The sequence below is a fragment of the Aplidium turbinatum genome, chromosome 10 (genome assembly GCF_918807975.1).
Source record: "Aplidium turbinatum chromosome 10, kaAplTurb1.1, whole genome shotgun sequence".
Classification (NCBI taxonomy): domain Eukaryota; kingdom Metazoa; phylum Chordata; class Ascidiacea; order Aplousobranchia; family Polyclinidae; genus Aplidium; species Aplidium turbinatum.
In genome coordinates, this window is record NC_137481.1 from 16492238 (window position 1) to 16513488 (window position 21251).

At 39.4% G+C, this 21251-nt stretch overlaps 2 protein-coding genes across 3 annotated transcripts in view; one reads left to right on the forward strand and one right to left on the reverse strand.

The window, feature by feature from the left end:
• Nucleotides 1-8397, forward strand: part of LOC145778127 (uncharacterized) — a 44669-nt gene extending 36272 nt beyond the window's left edge. The window contains exons 11-18 of the mRNA XM_082589541.1: nt 1884-2007; nt 3158-3339; nt 3501-3619; nt 3707-4102; nt 4669-4824; nt 5077-5193; nt 5659-5808; nt 6193-8397. Of these exons, the coding sequence (XP_082445667.1) occupies nt 1884-2007; nt 3158-3339; nt 3501-3619; nt 3707-4102; nt 4669-4824; nt 5077-5193; nt 5659-5808; nt 6193-7088 (2140 nt within the window). The 3' untranslated portion in view covers nt 7089-8397. The remainder of the gene's footprint in view (nt 1-1883; nt 2008-3157; nt 3340-3500; nt 3620-3706; nt 4103-4668; nt 4825-5076; nt 5194-5658; nt 5809-6192) is intronic.
• Nucleotides 8252-19808, reverse strand: LOC145778128 (E3 ubiquitin-protein ligase NEURL1-like). 2 transcript variants are annotated; one of them, XM_082589542.1, is made up of 10 exons: nt 19607-19808; nt 17557-17637; nt 16977-17154; nt 16188-16350; nt 12603-12786; nt 11441-11866; nt 10949-11083; nt 10173-10328; nt 9252-9453; nt 8252-8936 (listed from the first exon to the last, which is right to left on the reverse strand). In XM_082589542.1, the coding sequence occupies exons 1-10, from the start codon at nt 19668-19670 to the stop codon at nt 8852-8854; spliced, it is 1674 nt and encodes a 557-aa protein (XP_082445668.1). In that variant the 5' UTR covers nt 19671-19808; the 3' UTR covers nt 8252-8851. The 2 variants fall into 2 exon arrangements, with proteins under 2 accessions (XP_082445668.1, XP_082445669.1); XM_082589543.1 differs by lacking the exon at nt 10173-10328.
• Nucleotides 19809-21251: the final 1443 nt, after the last annotated feature.

A 21251-nucleotide genomic window follows, 5' to 3' on the forward strand; every position in this document is an offset into this window, starting at 1 on the left:
TTTAATTGGTACTCTTACATACAACATTGTAAAGTTGTTTAGATTTATCATTGCAATATTTTACATAGATTCAATGTCTTTGCAGTACAACGTTTATCACATAAGATTATGGTCTGGGATTACAGACACTTGTCTTTGTTTTGATCGCATGTGTCTGTCCCACCTTTACTTCATTTCGCCCATTGCGGACAATCATTCGATTGGTGACCTATGTATATGTAGGCCACGACATTCTGGAGAAGCGTGCTCACAAATTGAAATGACCTGAATACTTGGTATAAAACATGCAAGGCAAGTCGTCATCACAATCGAAAGCGTCTTTCGAACGATACTCGCTGCGTAGCCGCATCAGCAGTTTACAGAACACATTGTGAGTTGTGACTTGTGACTGACAATCATTACTAGGGCCATTTTGTTTATGACCTAAAAATTGAAAAATATGACTTTATTTTTTGAAATATATGACTTTATTTTACAGCATCAAATTCATGCTAATCTCCGTAGTTAATGATTTGTATGTAAGTTTTTATGTATTTTAAACAATAACACACTCGAACAACTAACAAAAAACTTCGGTTTCGTTTGAAAATCACTACAAAAATTCAAATGTCTAATGCATGTACCTACCAATCCAGCTACTTAGTAGTTAAGATCTCAGCACTGGCTGACCTAGTGACCTAGCGCAAGTGTTTATAATATTCTGAGACTGGATTGTGTGTTGCGAAATAGTGTGTCAAAATGACGTCACAATGCAAATTAACATCAATCAGCAAGCGCTATTTCTAGACTACAAAAAATAATGAAAATGTTGCTTCCAATGCTTTGTGAAACTCGGCGTGAGAACTCTCATTGCCTCCCTTCCACAAATCAATCATTGTATTTTAAAGTAACAATGAAAAGTCATATTTTATGATCTAAAACAGAAAATATGACTTTATAACGACTGACAAGCTTCGATGACTTCAACCACTCTTTGGTCATTCGTTTGTCTCTTTGCTGAGGGGTTTCTTTTAAGCTTCACGATAAACCGTGACGCCGCAAAGCAACTAGATAAACTATATATGTCACCACCGTTTCGAACGGCTAAACTTTCGCTACCGTCGCCCACTTTGGCCGTCGCCCACTTGGCTCGTCGCCCACTTCGTCCGTCGCCCACTTGGCTCGTCGCCCACTTAACTCGTCGCCCACTTGACTCGTCGCCCACTTGGTCCGTCGCCCACTTGGCTCGTCGCCCACCTGGTCTCGCCCAAGTGGGTATCGCCCAGTTTGTCTCGCCCAGTTGTCGTGTACCGTGTACTTTGTATGGTTGTCAAACCACTCGGGCATGCGACAACTCAGGAAGTACGTTTCAGCTACTGTTGTCAGCAAATGAGATATGCTTGCTCAAGTCAGCAAATTCAGTTTAAAAAGCGATGACTAAACAAGTCCGAACTGAGCAAGCCAATCCCATTTGCTGACTCAGTGACATGCCTAGTTTCGACTTGCTCAGTTGTTACTTTCTCAGTTTCATCACTTGCCATCTGCCAACTTCAGCCACTTGCTGAAATGTTGCTAGCTTAGTTGCCACTTGCTCAACTGCTCTTGCTCAGTTCACCACTGCTGACTTGTAGGAGACTCACTTTGTATGACGCCTAACAGTAATTCAAATAGACGTTGTGTTCTGACCTCAAATTTGTTCTTGTCCCACGTAGTTAATGTTGTTTTTTTCGCTTCTGGTTTTCTCTCTTTGCAGTATCTTCCGCGACAAGAAAATTGTAGCTTGTGTCCATGTTCAAAGTCCGTCAGTTTTACATTGATTTAACGTCTGCAGACGTTGAATCAATGAAAAATTGATGCGTTTTGCTATGTCGGCACTTGCTCGCAAATGATCACTGTGTTTCTAGAACTCATGTAAACCGCCCTCAACAAGCAAACCTTTGGAACGGTGCTCCACCATCGGCTGTCAATGCACAAGCTTCTTTTACGAACGAAACTGGCAAAGAAGCACAGAGCAGTAGAAACTTTGGGGTAATGGAACGTTTTTGGATACAATTGCATAACATGCACGTTCTACTAACTTCAGACTTCAATGTAGATGTATATAAGGTAAAGGAAAGGTGACTCCCATATTTGGTCCAAGCATCGGGGGATGAGAAAAGAAGGTTCTCATTGTACTAAGCCTGTTCCCTTCTCTTGGCCGCCTTTCCTTCAGCAACTACCACCCAATTTATTACACCCTAGGACTAGGTGATGAGCGGTGTATGAAGCTGGGAGTCAAACAGGATTGCATGATTGGAAATCAAACGCCTTATCCGTTGCGCCATCCCACCGTGCTATGTATATAAGACGTAGGTGAAACGTGGTGCGCTATAATCTAAATTTGCAACGCTGAAAGCAATATCTCAATGCCATTGGCCCATTTTGCAAGATATTTGATTTGATTTAACGGACTACCCAGCTAGCGAAGGTTGTTATTTTTACATGGTTTCTACGTTCTGGGTTTTAAGCTTTTGAGATGGCTATGTCATTCCGTGCACTCTCAACATTCATCACCAGTCAGTTGTCGTTGAATCAACATACGCAGAAATGAAGAACAACGTAACGTGAAGCTCTGCAGCGAACAGTTTTTGCAGCCCGAGGCAACGCTTGTGATTGTCGTTGCCACATGTTGAAACGATGTAAAAAGAACAACTTTTATGAGTACGTTTCTTGACTATTACCTAGCCAACCAATTAATCTTCTTTGCATGGGTTCAACACATTTTGACGTTGAATCAATATAAAAAGGTCGTCATACCACTCAGTATGAGACAACTCAACAAGTGCTTCAATTCAAATGAGATTTACTTGCTCAGTTTTGACTTGCTTGGTCATTGCCTGTTAAACTGATTTTGCTGACTTGGCAGTAACTGAAATGTACATTCTGAGTTAAAGCACTTGCTGAGTGACATGCCTATCACCTAGCTTCGGCTCGCTCAGTTGTTACTAGCTCAGTTGTCATTTGCTCAGCTGCCACATGCTCAGTTCACAACTGCTGAGTTGTAGGAGACTCGTATAAAATGGCTGAATTCTGCGGACTGAACAACCGTTTGCTATCCACTACCGGGTTTCGATTTTCTAAGTCTTTAAAAATTAAATTAAACGTAGTTTTTGTGTTTTACAAACAATTTTGTTTCAAGGGACTCACATTGGTGAAGTCAGCGAAGGAGATCTCGGACGGACAGATCATTTCTTCAGGCTCTGGTGGAATTGATAGAAAAGAAGAAACGAAAACATCAGAGAAAAAATCAATTCTTGGCAAAAGAAAAATTATGAGCATCAATGATCTGCTTTTTGCCAAAGTAGAAAAAGAAAACAAGCAGTAAGATTTTGTTCTTTCACATTGTTATTTTGTTTGTAAATGTTTTGGGTTGTGATCTTGATGTAATCTTTCTGTGATCTTTAGATAACACTCTTAACAACAGTTCTTTGTCGCAAAGCAGTGGTTTGAAGTCAAGTTGATCTTAATTCATTCATGTTTAGAAGAGATGAAAGCAAAAGCGATGTTGCCATGCTCAAATCAACGAAAAAACGCAGAAAGCAACTCAAGCCTCAGAAAGTACCTTTAAATGAGATGGAATCAGACAGCACCACTCCTTTTGGTACAGTACAGTACAACTATTTCTACTCATTGCAATTTTACTTTGAAAGGGATTCTTTTTCAACTGTTTGTCTCTTTTCCTTTCCAGGCACGCCAACATCACCTCTTTTGAAGCCTCTGTCTGAAGTTGTGAATGAAGAAGTTCATGCAGACGATTCCGTCCTCCTGGCCAATCCTACGCTTTGTGCGGACGTGAAAACGGACGCCGATTCAAACAAGACGCTTAAAACTGCGAAGACGTGTTGGACGTCGGAAAAGGTGACGCTGCGGAGCAACTGCGCTGGGAACAACGCGTCTTTAGTTCGAAACAGACTGATAGAAAATTTTGCCAACCAATCCGGATTTGACGCGAAGAGAAATACCCCGTCACCAAAAGTGACGTCACGTCGTCGAGGCCCGAAGAAGTCGTTTGTGCCGATGGCATTGCCGAAAGAGATGGACCACTCTGTCCAAGCGAAAAAGACAGCTCCAAAACAAATAAAAAGTACGCGTTGTAGCTCTTAGTTGCATTAACGATTAATCTATGAATAATATTAAATACAATCAACAACATTCCAATTTGGTTTAGTTTCAATGCACTATGTTTTCACGGAATGGCCCGTTTCGGAGAGTCCGATTCGGTGAGTCCGATCCCTATTTGGTGATTTTTTCAATTTTTTTTTTTAATTATCGGATACCGTAGCCTAATTATCATTGCCGTTTTAGGGTTAGGGGTTACGGGTTAGGGGTGAGAGGTTAGGATCTCACCGAATAGTAGCAGACCCATGTTTTCAAACATGCGTCAGATTGGGTCTTTCCACTTGTAGTCTGCATTCTTGGGTGATTTGAAAACGCAGCTTGTATTATCTTGTTCGCTCTCAAGAGTGATTCAAATATTCCAGGCTGTGAATAAGAAGAGTGAATTTCGAACTTATGCTTTCCAAATCTACTCCCTAGCTCTACCATGTGATTTGACTGCAAGCAATGAGCCCTCATTTCAGTTCCTTCAATCTTTACTTGAGAAATTTGATTGTATAAGAATGACTTTCTGTAATAAGACTTTCTGTGCAGCTTCTACTCCATCAAGTAAACCTGCCAAACCGACAAAGGCAGTTGTGCAGCAGCAACCATCGCAAGCCCAGGCCGCCACAACTGCAGTGGTGGCGGCCATCAAAAGACCACCATCAAAAGACCATGTTTCCATCAAAAGACCACCTGATTCTTTCGGTGAGATGCATGTTCACTGAATCTGAATCTAGCGACTAACTAGTTTTCCTGCGACAAACTTGTTCAAAACGGATGAAAAGTCCAAGGTCTAAGATGTAATCATTATTCTGGCTTATCAACACCGGAATTACTTTCATGCTTATTGTAGCTTTAAGCATAGCACTCCATTACTGCAATTAGTCTTTATACACTATTTTTCGCAATATAGCACTTGTGTAGCCGTTAAAGACACATTTCAAACTTTCATTGCAGAGGTAGTAAAGCCACCAAGAAATTTGAAATTCGGCGACGTGACAAAGAGCAGCTTTTACGTTTCCTGGGAGCCTCCACTCGACTGCAGTGTATCGAGATACAAACTATCCTTTCAAGGTAACTGCTACAACCAGAATTACTTGAAATGAAATTTGTTTTGCCTTTTCAATTACAATTTTGTAGAGACTAGAAAGATTACATTTTTAAACCATAAGCAAACACGGCATTTAGCATGATAAAAGAAAACAAAAATGTCAACCAAAAAGCAGTTTCGTCAATTTATTGAACCGTTTTTTTGCGTACTGTTGTATATTATTTAGCATTTCTTGCTTAAATATGTAAATTAGTTTTAAAAAAGGCTGGGCAAGGTCTAGAAACATATAGCCGAAAACGTTTGGAATTTTGTTTTTTGTATGTATTGTATAGGCCTATGCGTAATGCCGTGTTGCTTGGTTTAAATTGCCAATCTATCATTTTTACGGCTTTTGCTGTCTGGGTGCTAATGGCTTTCCAATACTTTCTTGATGCATGTCATTTCGATATTTTTGTTTCATGAAAATCTTTATCCGTTTTTATTACAAGGCGCTGGAGTTCCGACCACCCAGGAATTGTCATCAGCGCAGACGTTTGTCCGACTCATTGGCTTGCGGTCAAATACTCATTATCTTGTCCGACTATGCGCAGTGCACAAAAGTTTTCATAGCCCATACATTGCAGCTACCCAACGGACATGTAAGGTTTAGCAGAGGCTCTTTGCAAACAGCAAAATCTGTCATTTTTACATTGATTCAACGTCTGCAGACGTTGATTTAATGTAAAAATGACAGATTTTGCTGTTGTTAAATTTAAGCGATTTCGTGCTAAATAACAAAGCAATGTTTTAGCATTTTAAATTCAATTATAGTTAAAGGTTTTTGCAAGTTTATGAACTAACCTACGGTAGGTCGTGCTGTCTATGCTCAACAACTATTCGCCAAATATGATCGTTCACAGCCTTGCAGCTCCCGAGCTGCAAATCGATGCTTTGAAAACTCTTCCATGATTTTTACAAAACTTAAAAAAAAAATTAATTTAATTTAAAAAAAATGTATTTGGATCATGATCTTTTGTATTCAGTGCATTTGAGAGAAAAGAAAGAAATCACACCTGTGAAAGTGAATGACGTCATCACCCTAGATGACGACGAAGACGATGTTCCAGAAGCTTCACAACCGACATATTCAGTCACTTCGACTCCAACCGACCAAACAAGTGATAAAAATGTCTCGAGCACGCCGTCCGTTGATCTAGCATTGAAAGATGTTACCGAAGGATCACAGCTCCCACAAGAGAAGGATCGAGTGACTCTAAAAGACAGTTCTCTTGCCGCGACGTCATCCGAAACTGTCGTGGAGGCAGAGGAGCAGCTTGCTTCTGCGAGCGATGACGATGCCGCGAGTTCGACGTCTTCTGACAACAAGTCCGACAGCCTGCTTGAATTCATGGAAAACCTTCCAACACCGGCCGCTGAAACTCTCACTACGTTGTCGTCGGAACCCAACAGCACCGCCATTGCAGCACCACTTGAAAGCAATCAAGAAATCACAACAAAAAACGCACTTGAAGTTGAAGGAAAAGTTGACAAAACCGAGAACTATCATACTGAGAAACAAAATAAGGTGGTTTCTACCCTTTCCACGAATGTGCTTGAGGAAAGCAAAGAACTTGCAATGAAAAACTCTTCAGTGGACTCGGTTAAGGATGTATTGAAAGCTGACGAGGCTGCAAAAATTGCCAAAAGCGATTGCAAAGTAATTATAAAAAGACTTGACCCAAATTGCTTGACCAAAATAGATGATTCTGTCGTTATCAAAGATGCTTCCCTAGTCTCAGACACAAAGGGATCATCTGTCAAACTGCCATCCCACGACCTTGAACCAAACCGAAAGGCAACCTTAAACGAAATAGACGAAGGACAATTTACTGTTGAAAGCTTGGATGATATATTAGCACACTTGACAGACAGTGGCTGATATCTTTTGTGATTACCCCGCGCCGAGTTTTTCCTTCTTTGCTACAGCAGCAATTGTTCTTGGCTTTCTTTGTGTTTAGTGTTTATGACACAGCTGCAGCACAAAAGTAAATTCAACAGATTACATACCGTTCAGCTCACTGTAAGCAAAGTCGTTGAACTTGTAAACTGAAGCGAAATCAAACCCTTCAGTGCTCACATTGCCGACAACTTTTTTCGACCAAAACGTTTTCGCATTTGTGATGTTCTGCTTTATTGTTGTTTGTTGAAAACCGGTTGTTGAAAAGCACGTTTTAATAATTTTGATGCGGAATTATTTACCTTCCTCGTCCTACCTGTAGCTGTAGTCCATTTTCAATATTGTTTTTATAGTTGTAAAAACTAGTCCCTGATAAAGCTTTGAATCATTGACGCTGTGTTGCTCACAGAGGCTGAAGTGTTGGTTGCTGGGAGTGCTTTGATTTGACCAGATTTACTCTGAAAGGCCCTTTCAGCACCCTTCTCAAATGCACACGCCAGTACCAATAGTAGCCTGGTCTTGCCAATTCTTTCAATTACCGAGTCGTAATCGCCGATGGAAGTGAAATTTCAAACTTGTGTGATATGTCTTGCTGTTATATTGCCTTCCTTGCATTAAACTGTGGTCTTCAGCACCGTAGGCTACATAGCTACTGCTACACACATTCACAATTCGTTCGTCCGCTCACAGTTATTACTATGATAAAAGTCTACATTGCTTTGACTAGGGATGGTACTGTCTCTAGCTTTGACGTATATTTGCTTGTTATTCTCCTAATTGAAACTGACGATATCGCTGCCCTCTCGTTATCAGATCAAGGTTGTGAAACGCTCCTTTTAATATTTGTTACCAGAGGTGTACGCCACTGCTACACAACCACGTATAATAACAATTAAAGCTTTTATTTTAATTAACTGGCAACATTCTCGTCACCAAGCATTGATGTTTGGAGTATTTGTGCGCTGAAAGTAACATAGCAAAGTTCCTCGGACCCATAAGCTCAAAGATAACTACGTTATACAGTGCTGAACCATTCCTATCTGTAAAAATTTCTTCTGCATAGCCTGCGTACTCCAGAATGCCCTGAATGGAGGGTAGCCTACGTACACCGAGAGAATGTAACACTCTGCTTAGTTTAGCCGTCACCCATTGCTTTATTGATGTAAATAAATTGTTGAAAAAAGCCAATGATAGCATGGCAATGTTTTAAAACGTGTGAAAATTCTGCGTCGACTTGTACGACAGAGATGGTTTTTCATGCGGGCAATACAAGAAATACAAAATACAGCAGCCTATTATACACTACAGGATACCGATGGCGACTCGGCAACTCAGACTATTACGCTCATCATATGCAGAGAAAAAGAGTCAATTTATAGAGTTTAAAATTCCTAATGTGAAACGGTCTGCAGAAATGCGGCGCTATTGAGATGGTAATTTGGGCCCGGTGTCATGAGGCCATGAACACGAAACGATAAACCTCTGAGAATACAAGAAAAGCTCAAAAATAAGTGGTGTTTCTTTCGTTTTCGAGCCGGCTGAATTGGTCTCGGGTGTAAAAGTACTTCTGTCAACATTACTACAAAAGTGCAGCAGTAAAGAAGTAGCAAGAAAAGCTTGAGCGGTGGCTTGGCATGTCGCCTTACACATTATCCTTAGAAAGTTAGTTTCTTTGTCTTTTTCGTCACCAGCGAAAGAACCAATTGTTTCCATCGGAGGTGACACGTTGTCCAACATCACAAGCTTCAGTTTTCTTCTCTACTTGGCTTTTTTCGCAGGATTCGTACAACATCTTGAACTGGACCACCGCACACTGGACAGACTATGAACCTAAAAGTAACAATGCATTGTAATGTTCAAGGCATTGAAAACTGTCATAAAACCTGTACATGAAATAGTTGCAAGAAAACAACAATATTTACTTCAAAGGCAAACAAACTGCTTAGAAAGCAAGCTATAGAAACTGTGCTCCCGTTAAAACAGATTTTGCTCCAAAAGCGCGGCACGTAAGTTTTTATTTGTGTTTTCTCCTAACGCAAACTTAAAGTTACACCACAACTCTTTTCCAAAAACAGCATTTTGTAAGTCTGGTGTAAACTTCATTTCTGCACTACCAAACATATAGATCTGAATTAAACGGCGTACCTCAACTGCTGTTTCACCATGCACGTTATTGCGCACCAGTTACATAACGTTGTGTGACCGCAAGGCTGAATGGTGCAGTCACGTGATCTTTCTTTTTTGAAACACATTAAACATTCTTTTTCTACGTCATCGTGTTGGATGTCGTCATACGCAAATCTCTCGTTGACTGTTGGGTCCGATAAATCGTAGTTTCTGATCTTTCCTGCAAAGGGTATTTCAATAAGAATAGGTTAGACTTTTTTCAGGGATACCTAAACTAGTACAGTTTAGTGCTATGAATAGTTTAGGTATCCCTGACTTTTTTAGAGCATAAGTGCTATTCTACTCTCAGTAAAATCGCAAACCACTTTTATTGAGGGAATCTTTACCTTCGAACTAAGAAAGCTTCTTTGTTAGCTTAACCCAGGCAGTTTCACTTACCTGTGAAGGAGTTGGACAAAGGGTGGATCCAGCAAGTCGTTTTAGTGAGCAATTTCAACAAACAGTGATGTGTAGGTCTACATAAATTCGACCTAGCAAAACCATCGTACATACAGTTACTTTTCTGTGTTGTAGAGGGGGAGATCACCTCTTGGCAGGGCTGTTGGACCCGCCACTGTTTTGAACCACTAACTCGCCCCCGGTCATCGAGTTTGACAAAGTAAAGTTTTCGCTTGTTGAAGTGTTGCTGTCTGTGAATTATTCCATTCTCTTGTACTCTTGGTACGGCTGAATGAAGAGCTGTCATTAAAATGTGTTGCTCAATTGATCATGTGCAATTGTGCATACCCCGAGAGTCGAACCAGCGCCGCCCAATCTTGCAGTTTCTTTGTTTCTAAAGTCAAGCACTTCACCAACCGAACATTGTTTGTTAGGGAGACTGTTTGCATAGTTACTGAACAATATGACGAAATTTGCAGACAAGATATTTTGCATTTTTACCCATCAGTTTGATCATCGTTGTCCGTCCATAAATATCAAATATTAGCCACATCGGATCGTTGATGCAGTTAGAGGAAAATAGCAGCTGAAAAGGAGAACCGTTCTTGCTGTAATGCAACTTTCCTTGCTCATCCAATGTAAAACCAACTTGATCTCCTAAAGTTATAATAACATAAGTAGCCCATTCTAAATAGGTTTGGCTGGCTGCATTGCTACACGATTCATAAATTCGTTTGTATCACAAGACATGTAACCGAGTCGTTCATATCAAGCATTGTTGTGGGTTTGACACCTGTCAGAAGTTATTTTATTTTTTTGAGTATGCGTTTTGTTTTTGGGAACAGTTTCGTCCCGAATGCTATGCGAATGAAATTTATTCGTCTGCTTTAGCCTACCCTACTGCCTACAGGATAAGCTATTGCAACCGAAAGCTGACAAGTTACAACTCTGAGTAAATGTTTGAAAAGAAGCAATTAACTGCTTAACAGTTGAATAGTTTAGGTAGTCTTTCGCGTCAACCAGGGGTTCAGAATAAAAGATTTAGCGTAAAAACAAAAAATAGTAATCAAAGTACATCGCAGCTCATTTTCATTAATCTTGCACTGTAATTTGCTGCAGATGGTAATATGCAATAAACTGTTGACAACATGCAATTACAGTGCCTAAAAATGACAAAAGTGAGGTTTCAGGCGTTCTTTGAGATACGCTAATTGGTTCACATGGGTGTTCGATGTTGTACGCAGCCAACTTTGTACTTGTAGTCACTTTTTGTTTACCTTCTTCTGTTTCAATATCTCGAGAAATACGCCAATATTGCCCAGCGCTGACAGATAAGAGGTCGGCGTTATCGGGCAGATGCTCGACTTCTAGTTTGGTCGGATCAATGTTTGTTAAGCCAATTCCAAGTCCTCCTGGAATAAAACAGAGCTTTCATTAGGCACCATTCACACCAGAAGCTTGGTATATTTTACTGTACAGAAAACTTTTGAAAACTTTGTTCTGATAGTGTCGCACCAAAGTGCCAGTTCAACAATTGAATGGTTGAAACATGGATCTATCCAATCACCAACTGGTGTTAACTTTGTTATGTAACTGGTGGGAACAGAATCGATGTTGTTTGCAAACCTTTTCATTTACAAAATCCCGCTGAATAGACCTCTATTGTAGCCTAAACTTCAAAACAATTAACCTATCACTTCTTTTTAACATTTTTTTTTTAGATGAAACACATTTAGTATAGGCTACATGAACACAACAACTCAGTTTACCTGCGTAGTTTGGCTCTACTTTAACCACTTCAAGAAATGCTATATCTGCTGTCTGCAAAGGATTTTCCGTGAAAGTTAAAGCATTCCAGAAGGAATCAAAACGTTTTGCCGTAGTTTGACGAATGTCCGTTTTCACGTTTTTTCCGTGTGTTTTATGAAACATGACCACGTATCCAGACAGCTTCATTCTGTTTTTACTTCCGCTACGTCTTCCTCTAACTGTCATATTTTCATCATCGCTATCACTGTCTTGAACGTTTCCCAGCAACGCAGCTCCATGTTCCGCTGTTTCCGTATCTACAACTGCAACTTCTTCCACTTTTCCGTAAAGGTCCAATAAAGGCCAAAGAGAGATTTTTGTTTTTAGTCCCGTTAACAACTGACCTTTCCCTTCATTGTTGATCATATAACTGACACTGCCGTCATCTAAAATATAAGATAACAGATAAATCTGTTATTTTTTTTAAACCCCAGCTTTGAGGTAGACGACTGGCTACTCAGTTTTCAATTGCTAAACCAAGAAAAACGACACGCGATTCTGTGATCGTGCCAAGAAGAAGACTACTAAAATACTATATATTTATAACATATAGCTTATTATAGACTAAACATAGTTTTGAAAAAATTGTGTGTAGCCTCGCCACGTAGGCTATCCAATCACCGTTATGGTATGCTTTCCCACTAGACGAGCAGGTGGACTAAGCAGAAAATCGAATCCCTTTTCGATGGTGCAAATATATTATATCATAGGCTACAAAGCAATATTAATTAGGTTAGTTAATATTTGAATAAACAAGGCTAAATTGGTTGATTATTACATGAAAGTATGGGATATATAATTGAAGATGCAAATGAATTTATTTTCACACGAGTCAGCTCGATCATAAACAGCTAAAAATCTATTTCGATCAGCTAGTAGCTCGATCATCCTCAGCTAAGTTTATTCAAATAGATTCAAAATCTTATAATCTCATTATTCATCTTAATTCAATTTCGATTAATTGTTAATTAGCCTATATTCAAAATCTATTTGAGTTATCTCAGTGGTAGTGGTCTGATAGAAGATATTTCATTTTATTGATATTGAAAATGCTGCGATATTCTAAAAACACGTGGGGAGTTTTACTCCTTACCAAACAAAATATTTCTTACGGTAGCCTACCTTTAAAAATGAACGAAAAGATATTAAACTTTGTGGCGTATTTTTCTGGTATCGGAATGGCCCAAAAACGCGATTGGCGCGTTAGATCAGGTACAGCGTAGCTTGGCAGAGATCGTACATCGCACCTGTCTGGATTATGCGGAGTAAATCCTAACCTTATGCAACCTCTCCAGTCTGGCCTCACCTAAAAGCATGAACAAAAACAGGCTTTGAGGTAGGCAACCTAAATGAAGCGGTAGAAAATGAAACGTTTTAAAAATCTGTAAATTGCAATTTAGACGTTAGGCTATAGGCGTAAGTGTATGGGTATGTAGGTCCAAATGAAAAAAAAGTTGCAAAAGTGTTAGCTTAAATAGCTTGTCTTTAATTTAAACAATAGCAGCCTGCCGTAGATGTAGGCTAAACTAAAAACAACGAAAGCTGACTAGAAAAGTAGTAAGGCTAGTAAGACGTTAGGCTAGACTAGATGTAAGATAGGCTTAGAATAGATGTAGGAACAACGAAAGCTGACTAGAAAAGTAGGGAAGGGCGGGACCTACGAGCCGATTTTTACAAAATCTCATATATTTTTTGTTTAGTGTCTAAGATTCGTCTCAAAGTTTACGTATATCTTCCTACCTACAGTCTCCATATTTTTATGAATTTTAAGCATGTTCCGGTGGAAGCAGAAGGCCCTAGAGCAAAAAATGTAGCGTCCTCCAAAGTGGTTCATACAACCCGCAAGTGAGGGTCCTACGACTATATGTGGAGGGTCCTCTAAGCCGCTTGAAAAAAACATGCAGTATTTTCCATTTATTGAACAGTTTTATATTGTTCTGTTGTCATGCTACTACAAGAAATGTCAAATGGGAAACACTAAATGTATGCGCTCATCGGAAAATCTCTCTGTTAAGAACATAGATGACTTTACTATCCGCACAAAGTCCGTGCACAAAGTTTAATTCGCAATCAGCAAATTGGACAAACATGACTGTACTTCATCACCACAAACTTGTTTATTCAAAATTGTACACAGAGAAGTCAACAGGTATCAATTAATTTCTTTGGATCGTGTTGTTGACCCAAAACAAAATGGTTTGCAGGTCGCTCCAACAGGGAGCAGTGCCGGTCGTAGGGTATTTCGGGCCCTGTGCAGAATACATTTTGCGGGCCCCAATGACAATGACCCAATTCAGTAGCGTAGCTAGGTATTTTGAAAGGGGGTGGTTTGACGGTCGGCAGGCGAAGCCTAGCGGTGTGTTTGAGGAAGGCGACATCTAGCGGCGGAGGGTCTGGGGGGTCTCCCCCAGAAAGTTTTGAAAAATCACTTTGAATTTGGGGCATTCTGAGAGCATGTTCAACAAAAATTTGGGTATGAATATTACTGTAAAATGGTGCTGTCTGGTGGCATAGCAAAAGGATAAAATCATGTTTTCTTTGGCATTTTTCGGAAATAAAGCTATGTTGAGTCTGGATGCAACCTATTTCGTCCCCTGAACAATTCGCACCCCGATTTCGTACCCTAACCCTGGTACGAAATAGGTTGAATCCTTAAACATTTCTAACCCTGACGTGATTGCATAGCACGAACAATTGTTGAGAGAATATAATTTCCAGCACATTCTAGGGCGCATCTAGAAAATGTTAATACTGTATCCTTTAGCTTCCATTTAAGCAGAAAAACTTTGGATTTTTAGGTTGCTTCAACGTTTGATGACATTTCATCAGCATAATAACGGTGAAGTCTTCGCTAAGAATGGATGGGAGTAGGCTACCTAGCCTACTTTTGCACTAATCAGCGCAATTTAGTGCAAATGTTAGCCTACATCACAATGTCTGGTTTGATCTCCGAGTAATATTGATAAGGCAAGGTTGGTTACAAAATTAAATTATACGAGTAGGCTAAGTTTTGGTATTACAGTAAGACAGAAAAGGCCCAGGAAAAATTTTATAAGTGAGAATGAATACGATGAACCTACAGTACTTGCTCTCCATCACTTTCGCTCACATGACATGCAAAAATAAACCTAAGGATAAAAGCCTAGTGAAACTTTGCACAGCAGAAAACAGTAACTTTAGTGCAGAAGTTTTCCGAGTCCTGCCAAGAGCATTGTGACGCAAGAAGCCACACGACCTCGTTCGGTGGAAGTTAATCAGTTATGTTGTGTATTGAGCAGCTACAGGGCGCTTTGACTCTTCAATGGTCTGGTCTGATGAAGGCCTTTCAGAGTGAAGAATTAGGCTATCAACATAAAGTGATTAAATAAGCATGACGATCGAAGTTAAATCTCGGGTGTCCGCCGTGAGACTTAATTTGTCCGCCGAGATAGCTGCTCAGACTGCACACGTTTGTCCGCTATCAACAAAATCCAATTTCGTCTTTGAAAAGATCGAGAGAAATTTTGAAATGTTGGCGGCAACTCCAATCAGCGTTTTCGGCTAAACGTTGTTTTTTTCTCGATCTTTTTAGGGTACGAAATGTTCATGGGACGAAATAGGTTGTTTTTCTATCTTTTCTTGTTGCTAAGTCCTTCGTTGAATTCACTTGTTGAATTTTTCCATTGGAAATGACAAAAATTACTGCATTTTCTGAGTAAGTTGCGGGCCCTCTAATTTGCGGGCCCTGTGCGATTGCACGGTTCGCACACCCCAAAGACCGGCACTGCAGGGAGGTTCACAAATCACAGGTCACGCACCACATTACCGGTAATTTTTTGCTCCCAGCTTAAAACCTGAACTTTTAGTCTCACTCAACATAGCTAAAAACAATGCTAATTTATCGCACATTGACCACTTATCACTGAAAGCCAAGACATCACTCAAGTTAAAAAAGTAGAAAACATGTTGTACGACCTCAAAAATTTACAAAATTATGTCAAAATCAGCAATGAGGTCTCCTGTCCGCAAATCAGCTCAAAAAATGACGTTACTTTCTAGAAAAACCTAACGAAGCGTGTCAAAGCCAACAATATCCACACTTGGCACTAAATAGTTGTATAAAAAAAGTTACGGGGGTGGTTCGCAGGTCACCCCTGTTCACAGGTCCCGCTCTTCCCCGTAAGGCTAGTAAGACGTTAGGCTATAGGCGTACGTGTATGGGTAAGTAGGCCACAAATGAAAAAAAGTTGCAAAAATGTTAGCTTAAATAGTTTGTCTTTAATTTAAACAATAGCAGCCTGCCGAAGATGTAGGCTAAACTAAAAACAACAAAAGCTGACTAGAAAAGTAGTAAGGCCTAGCTTTAGCCGTGCTGAGCAATTTTTAACTTTATTTGATAAAGCAATAGGCTGAGTTGAGCTTCAGCTCAGTTTGTTTTTAACTCTGACCATCGCAGTCAAACACAGGCTACAACGCTACATAGACTTCCTTGACCACACGGTAATAAAAAGACTAAAAAAACTATTTTTGTAGCATTGCAACAAGGTTAAGGGTGATCTTAGGCTAGTTGTGACTGAATTTCTAGTTCTCCTTCATCAACATCCCACTGGCCTTAAGTAGGCAACAGTTGTAGGCTAACTCACAACATGGTCTCTTCAAATTGAGTAAGCCTAATTTTTGCAATTAATTTTTGCAATCCTTGCCTAGATCGATCGAAAGCATAAATACTTTATTAAATCTTAAGTGAATTGTTTCTCCAAACTTGACAGGTCGGTGTCCAAACACAATTCCGTTGCAAAAGCTTTGGTTTTTTCTCGTGGCTGTGTGTCGGTCACTTGATAAAACAACGTTTGATCCGTGAACATGATGAAATCTCAGCATATCGTAGACTCTGCATAGAAATGCAATCGTGAGCTAATCTTAAACGTAACGTAAACCTCAAAATTAAAACGTGATGAAAACAGCCATCGTTTAACAACAAGGCTATGCGATGTAGCTAGCGGCAAATATTCAAATTATTCAGGTTTATGCTAAAAGAGAAATTTTAGCTTCCAAGAGTCACTTTTTTTATGGAAATACCGTGCATTGTGAGTTGTGACACAAATCACAATACAAGAAAACAGAGCGGTGTTCAATATTTTACTTTCCAGAGGGTAAAAAGGTAAAGGTTTGCCCCGTCTATTTCTTGTCAAGCTACGTTAAGCGGAAGACAAGAGGACAACTGCGTTTGAATAGAACAGTTTATAAATTCTATAAGAGAGAGAAACCTTTTATTTTGTCTGCTGCGAAAAATAGTATGCGGTAGGCTACAAATATAAACCGGTACAAATAGTAGCTTATTGCAAACTGTAAATATGTCAGCAATGCAATTTTTAAATCATGAAATATACGGTAGAAAGTGAACAATTGTGAATAATTAAAAAAAATTGCTCCTTCAACGATGCTTATCAGACCATAGACCTAGTTATTTTAAAAGCGATTGTTTATGCATTTTACAAATTGTAATAAAAAACTAACCTGAAAGTTGTACTCAATGACGGTGATGATACAGTGGTGATACATGAATGCTTGGATGACATTGTGGAAGATTTTGGTCTCGAGGATCCATAAGAAAAGACGGAAGCAATGTCGGAAACCGACGATTTCAAACAAAATCCTTCTCGTGTGTGCAACTTTGGCCGACATTTTCTGGCATCTGCAAAGCTGTTTGTGACTAATGGAAGTAACTGGTTATGCCACGACGATGAAAGACTTATCATACTCTTTGCCAGTTTGACGATTCAGTTTATACAAAAAAATCTTGTGTAAAACACTGACATATTCTTCACCATCACACAAGTTTTGAGAGTATAAGTTTTTATGACGTAACAAACTAAAAACAAATAGATCACAAAAATAGCTACGATGCAATTCCCAAACAGCAAATCAGTCGTTTTTTTATATTGATTCATTTGCAGAAGTTGAATCAATGTTGAAATTGAAATCAATTCAACTTCTGCAAATGAATCAATATAAAAAAACGACTGATTTGCTGTCTGGGAAGCACAAAAATTGTAAGACTTAATATTTCAACAGATCTGCACCACTCAACGAGCACCTTTCACCAGTTGATGTATATTCCAACCGGCAACATATTGCAAACGTTTATGCTTGGGTTTACGAAGCTGAAGTTCTGCTTCTGCAAAAAATTAAAAGAAACCTTTCACATGGTCATATGATAAACCGTTTAGCATTAAAGTAAACTTATAGTTTGCATCACAGTATAGCTTATTCAGCGGTTCTTAACCTTTACTAACCTGCCGAACCCTTACGCTAATCTGCAAGCTTTTGTTGAACCCCAAATTTTCGCTGAGTCACAAAAACAAAAATCTACCACATTTTACAGTAGGCTAACGTTGTTGTTTTTCTGAGACCAATACTCAATAGTAAGATTCGAGGCTTTGTCTCGGAAACAGCAATTCTCATGTCATTTTCGCATGCAAGCCGGCTTCGTTTTTTTGCTTTAAACATCCACCAGAATAGAAAACGCATGCTCGCATAAATAAGTGGTTACAAATGGCATGAGAACTTCAATGACAACTTTTATAATAAGAGAATAACTTTCCATTTGTTGGCACCAAAACGACTGAAGATTTGTTGTGTTGAAGTTTCTTTTTTGCATCTCGCTTTCTGGAAGCTCGATAATGTCATCCACGTTACGTATGGACTGTTTATATCTGCTGTTGTAGTATCATAAGCAAATGGTTGACGTATCCATGCTGGATAGTGCGTTTGTTCAAGAAACTAGTTTTGAAATGAATTTTGCAACTTCTGCAAATGCTCAGTAAATATTGGCTTAAGCCTCTGAACTTTTGCAACTTCGCCATTAATTGCTGTATCGGAACTACTTGCTATCTTGTCCAGACGTGGAAAGTTAGCAAAGTTGTCATTTTTCAATCGCCGCCACCACAACTGCAATTTCCTCTGAAAAGCACTCATTTACTGTTCAGCTTCTATTACATTTTTACTACCTTCTTGCATTTGGTAGTTCAGCTGTTTGAGGGCACCAAAGATGTAAGCCAAGGCAGTGGCGGATTCAGAACGTAATTTATGGGTGGGCCCAGGAAATATCTTGGTGGGCCTTTTATGGGCTGTTGAAGTGGTATCATGTTGTAAAATAATGATGCCACAGACAATTCAATGCCACAGTGTTAAACGATGTTGCTTTTTTTTCTTGAATCTGATTTTGGGTGGGCACACTGTCAATCTGGGTGGGCCTGTACCAATCATGCCCACCCGGTAGATCCGCCCCTGAGCCAAAGTAAGGATAAAACTTGTCCTCAATGTATTTTGAATGCCGATGGTTGTGACTTTTCAAGAACTCTAATAATTCTGTGCACAAAACAAAAACGCGATTCATCACTTTTCCCCTCAATAACCATCGTACTTCAGTGTGGTTCAAAAATATTTCGAAAAATATTCTCTGATAAACCATTTGTAGGCCGTGTGTTAATGTTTCAGAAGATGTTCGCGCCGAACCCCTGAAACAGCTTTGTCGAACCCCAAGGGTTCGATCGAACCCTGGTTAAGAACCACTGGGCCCTATGTATTGCTGGACATAACCTACTTCATAAATTGATTAATTACAGTGGAATGAAGAAGGAAGTAGAGAGGTGTGTGTGGAAAGAAAGAAAAACAGCGAGCCTGCCAAAAGACAGAAAAGTATCACTGCATAAATGAATAGCCTATTTCAATTTTTTTATGAATATGGTAACCCGATGAATCAGCATTGCAGAACAAAGCTTTCAAGTTATGAAGTGCATTTCAATTTTTTGTTGATGGTATTTTGTACAAATGAATTTTTGGATCGAAAAAAAAAAATGAACTCTATGAAAATAAAAATCGATTTTTTTCACAAGGAAACTTACTTTAAAACAATATAAATAGGCTACAACCAACACACAAAGTTTTTGCGTCAATTTTTGGGCTAAAAATCGAATTCCCTTTGCCAACCAAAATGAAGCTGGGCGCTCATTTTTTTTGCATATTTCCACTAATTGAAAGTAGGTTGTCCCATCGGCAAGGCAAACGTTGGTAAAAACATGTTTAGCTACAGCCTACTTATCCCATCACATGACACAAACCTTTAGTTCTATCAATCATCTCACCTATTATATCTTCTTGATCATCTGCAATGTGAAAACGATTGCTCTGCATTTCAGACGTGAGCATGATATTGTTTCATCTGTGGAGGTTGTTTTCACAATGCTGAGTTGGCAAAAAATTCTGAAAAGCTATGAATCAAGAGATAGCCTATCAACACTTCAAGCATCTGTTCAAAAACAAAATCTAAAATAGCTTTTCACTGAGTTTTTCTGCAACAAAAAGTTCCAGTTGTTTCATGTTTTCAAAACTACGTTAACAAGAAGTTTGTTCCAGTCATTCGCTGTGCCCAACTCCCTCTTTCAAGCATCAACTCTTTCTGACTCTAGCGCAGGCAAAATATTTTTTGTTTGTTTGCTCGAAATCAACATCGGGAAGCGACCATTAGATGTGATGACACAAAATCTGTCACGAGGAAAAAATTATTTCTCCAATTCCAGTAGCCTACTTTTGATGGTGTGCAAAATACGATCATGTGAAGAAAGATTTATTATGTCATCATCAACTTTGGTTTGGAAGATGTTGTATCGGTCAACAAAATTTAATCTTTTGCATTGATTCAACGTCTCTCGACTTTGCTATCAATGTGAAAAAGATAGATTAGATTTTTCTAGCTGTGATAGTTTCACTTGTTTCTCAGCAGTCGAGTGTAGCAAGAATTGACACGGGCGACACATGTTTCGCCCATGAGACTGGGCTCATCAATATCGCACCACTAATTCATGCCACATAGTTCTCAACCGCTGCTTTTGTCAGTCAATTGAATGCTTTCCTTTGTAGAAATAAAACAACTAAACTAACTGTCGCCAACGATGTACAGTAGGCCTACACTGTTGAGAAGGAGCAGTCTTCCTGGCGTCAGCACTACCTGACTACTCACTATAGAACAGCGAGCATTGTGTTTCGCTAACTATACCGGTGTAGCCGTCAAGACTTTTCCAAAAACTGTGTTTCTCGACAGTCGAGTGTAGCAAGAATTGACAGCGATAGACTACCGCCTATTAGACTGGGCTCATCGGTGTCGCACCATCACTGATGAGCCCAGCATGGGCGAAACACGTGTCTATCGCTGTCAATTCTTGCTATACTCAACTGTCGAGAAACACATGTTTTTGGAAAAGTCTTGATGACTAGTGTGGAGGCTACACCGGTATAGTTAGGCGAAACACAATGCTCGCTGTTCTATAGTGAGTAGTCAGGTGGTGCTGGCGCCAGGAAGATCGCTCCTTCTCGACATAGTTTCACTTCATAAAAAATAAAACACGCTGTCTGCGTTTTTCATCGAAATGATTTCACAAACAAACTTTTTTGCCTACTTTTTGACAAAGAATGTTTTCTGTGAAGTGATGTAGCCTACCGCTGTGAGTTAAGTTTTTTACGTTTTCACTTGATATCTGAAAATGTTAAATTAAAGTAAAAAAACACAAAACTTGCAGAATGTGCATTTCTGTTCCGAAAAAGGCCTGTTTCATAAAGCTGGGCCTAAACTAAAGTTTGAATTAATTACACTAATAGAAAGGAATGAAAATTCATGTGTTAGGCTACATTTTGTTATGGTGGGAAATTTGCATATGAAAGTCAGTCACTTCGCAATTGTCTGTTATGATTTGTAGCTAATCCTACCACGTTCATGGAGTTTGGTAGAAAAGG

Bases quoted from the DNA above. Each gene is read 5' to 3' on its own strand.
- LOC145778128 (XM_082589542.1), bottom strand. From the start codon at position 19,670: ATGCTCACGTCTGAAATGCAGAGCAATCGTTTTCACATTGCAGATGAT. The intron at 11,867-12,602 runs GTAGGCTACCGT...CTTATATTTTAG, and splicing joins CTTTTCGTTCATTTTTAAAG to ATGACGGCAGTGTCAGTTAT. The intron at 8,937-9,251 runs GTACGCCGTTTA...TGTTACTTTTAG, and splicing joins ATGGTGAAACAGCAGTTGAG to GTTCATAGTCTGTCCAGTGT.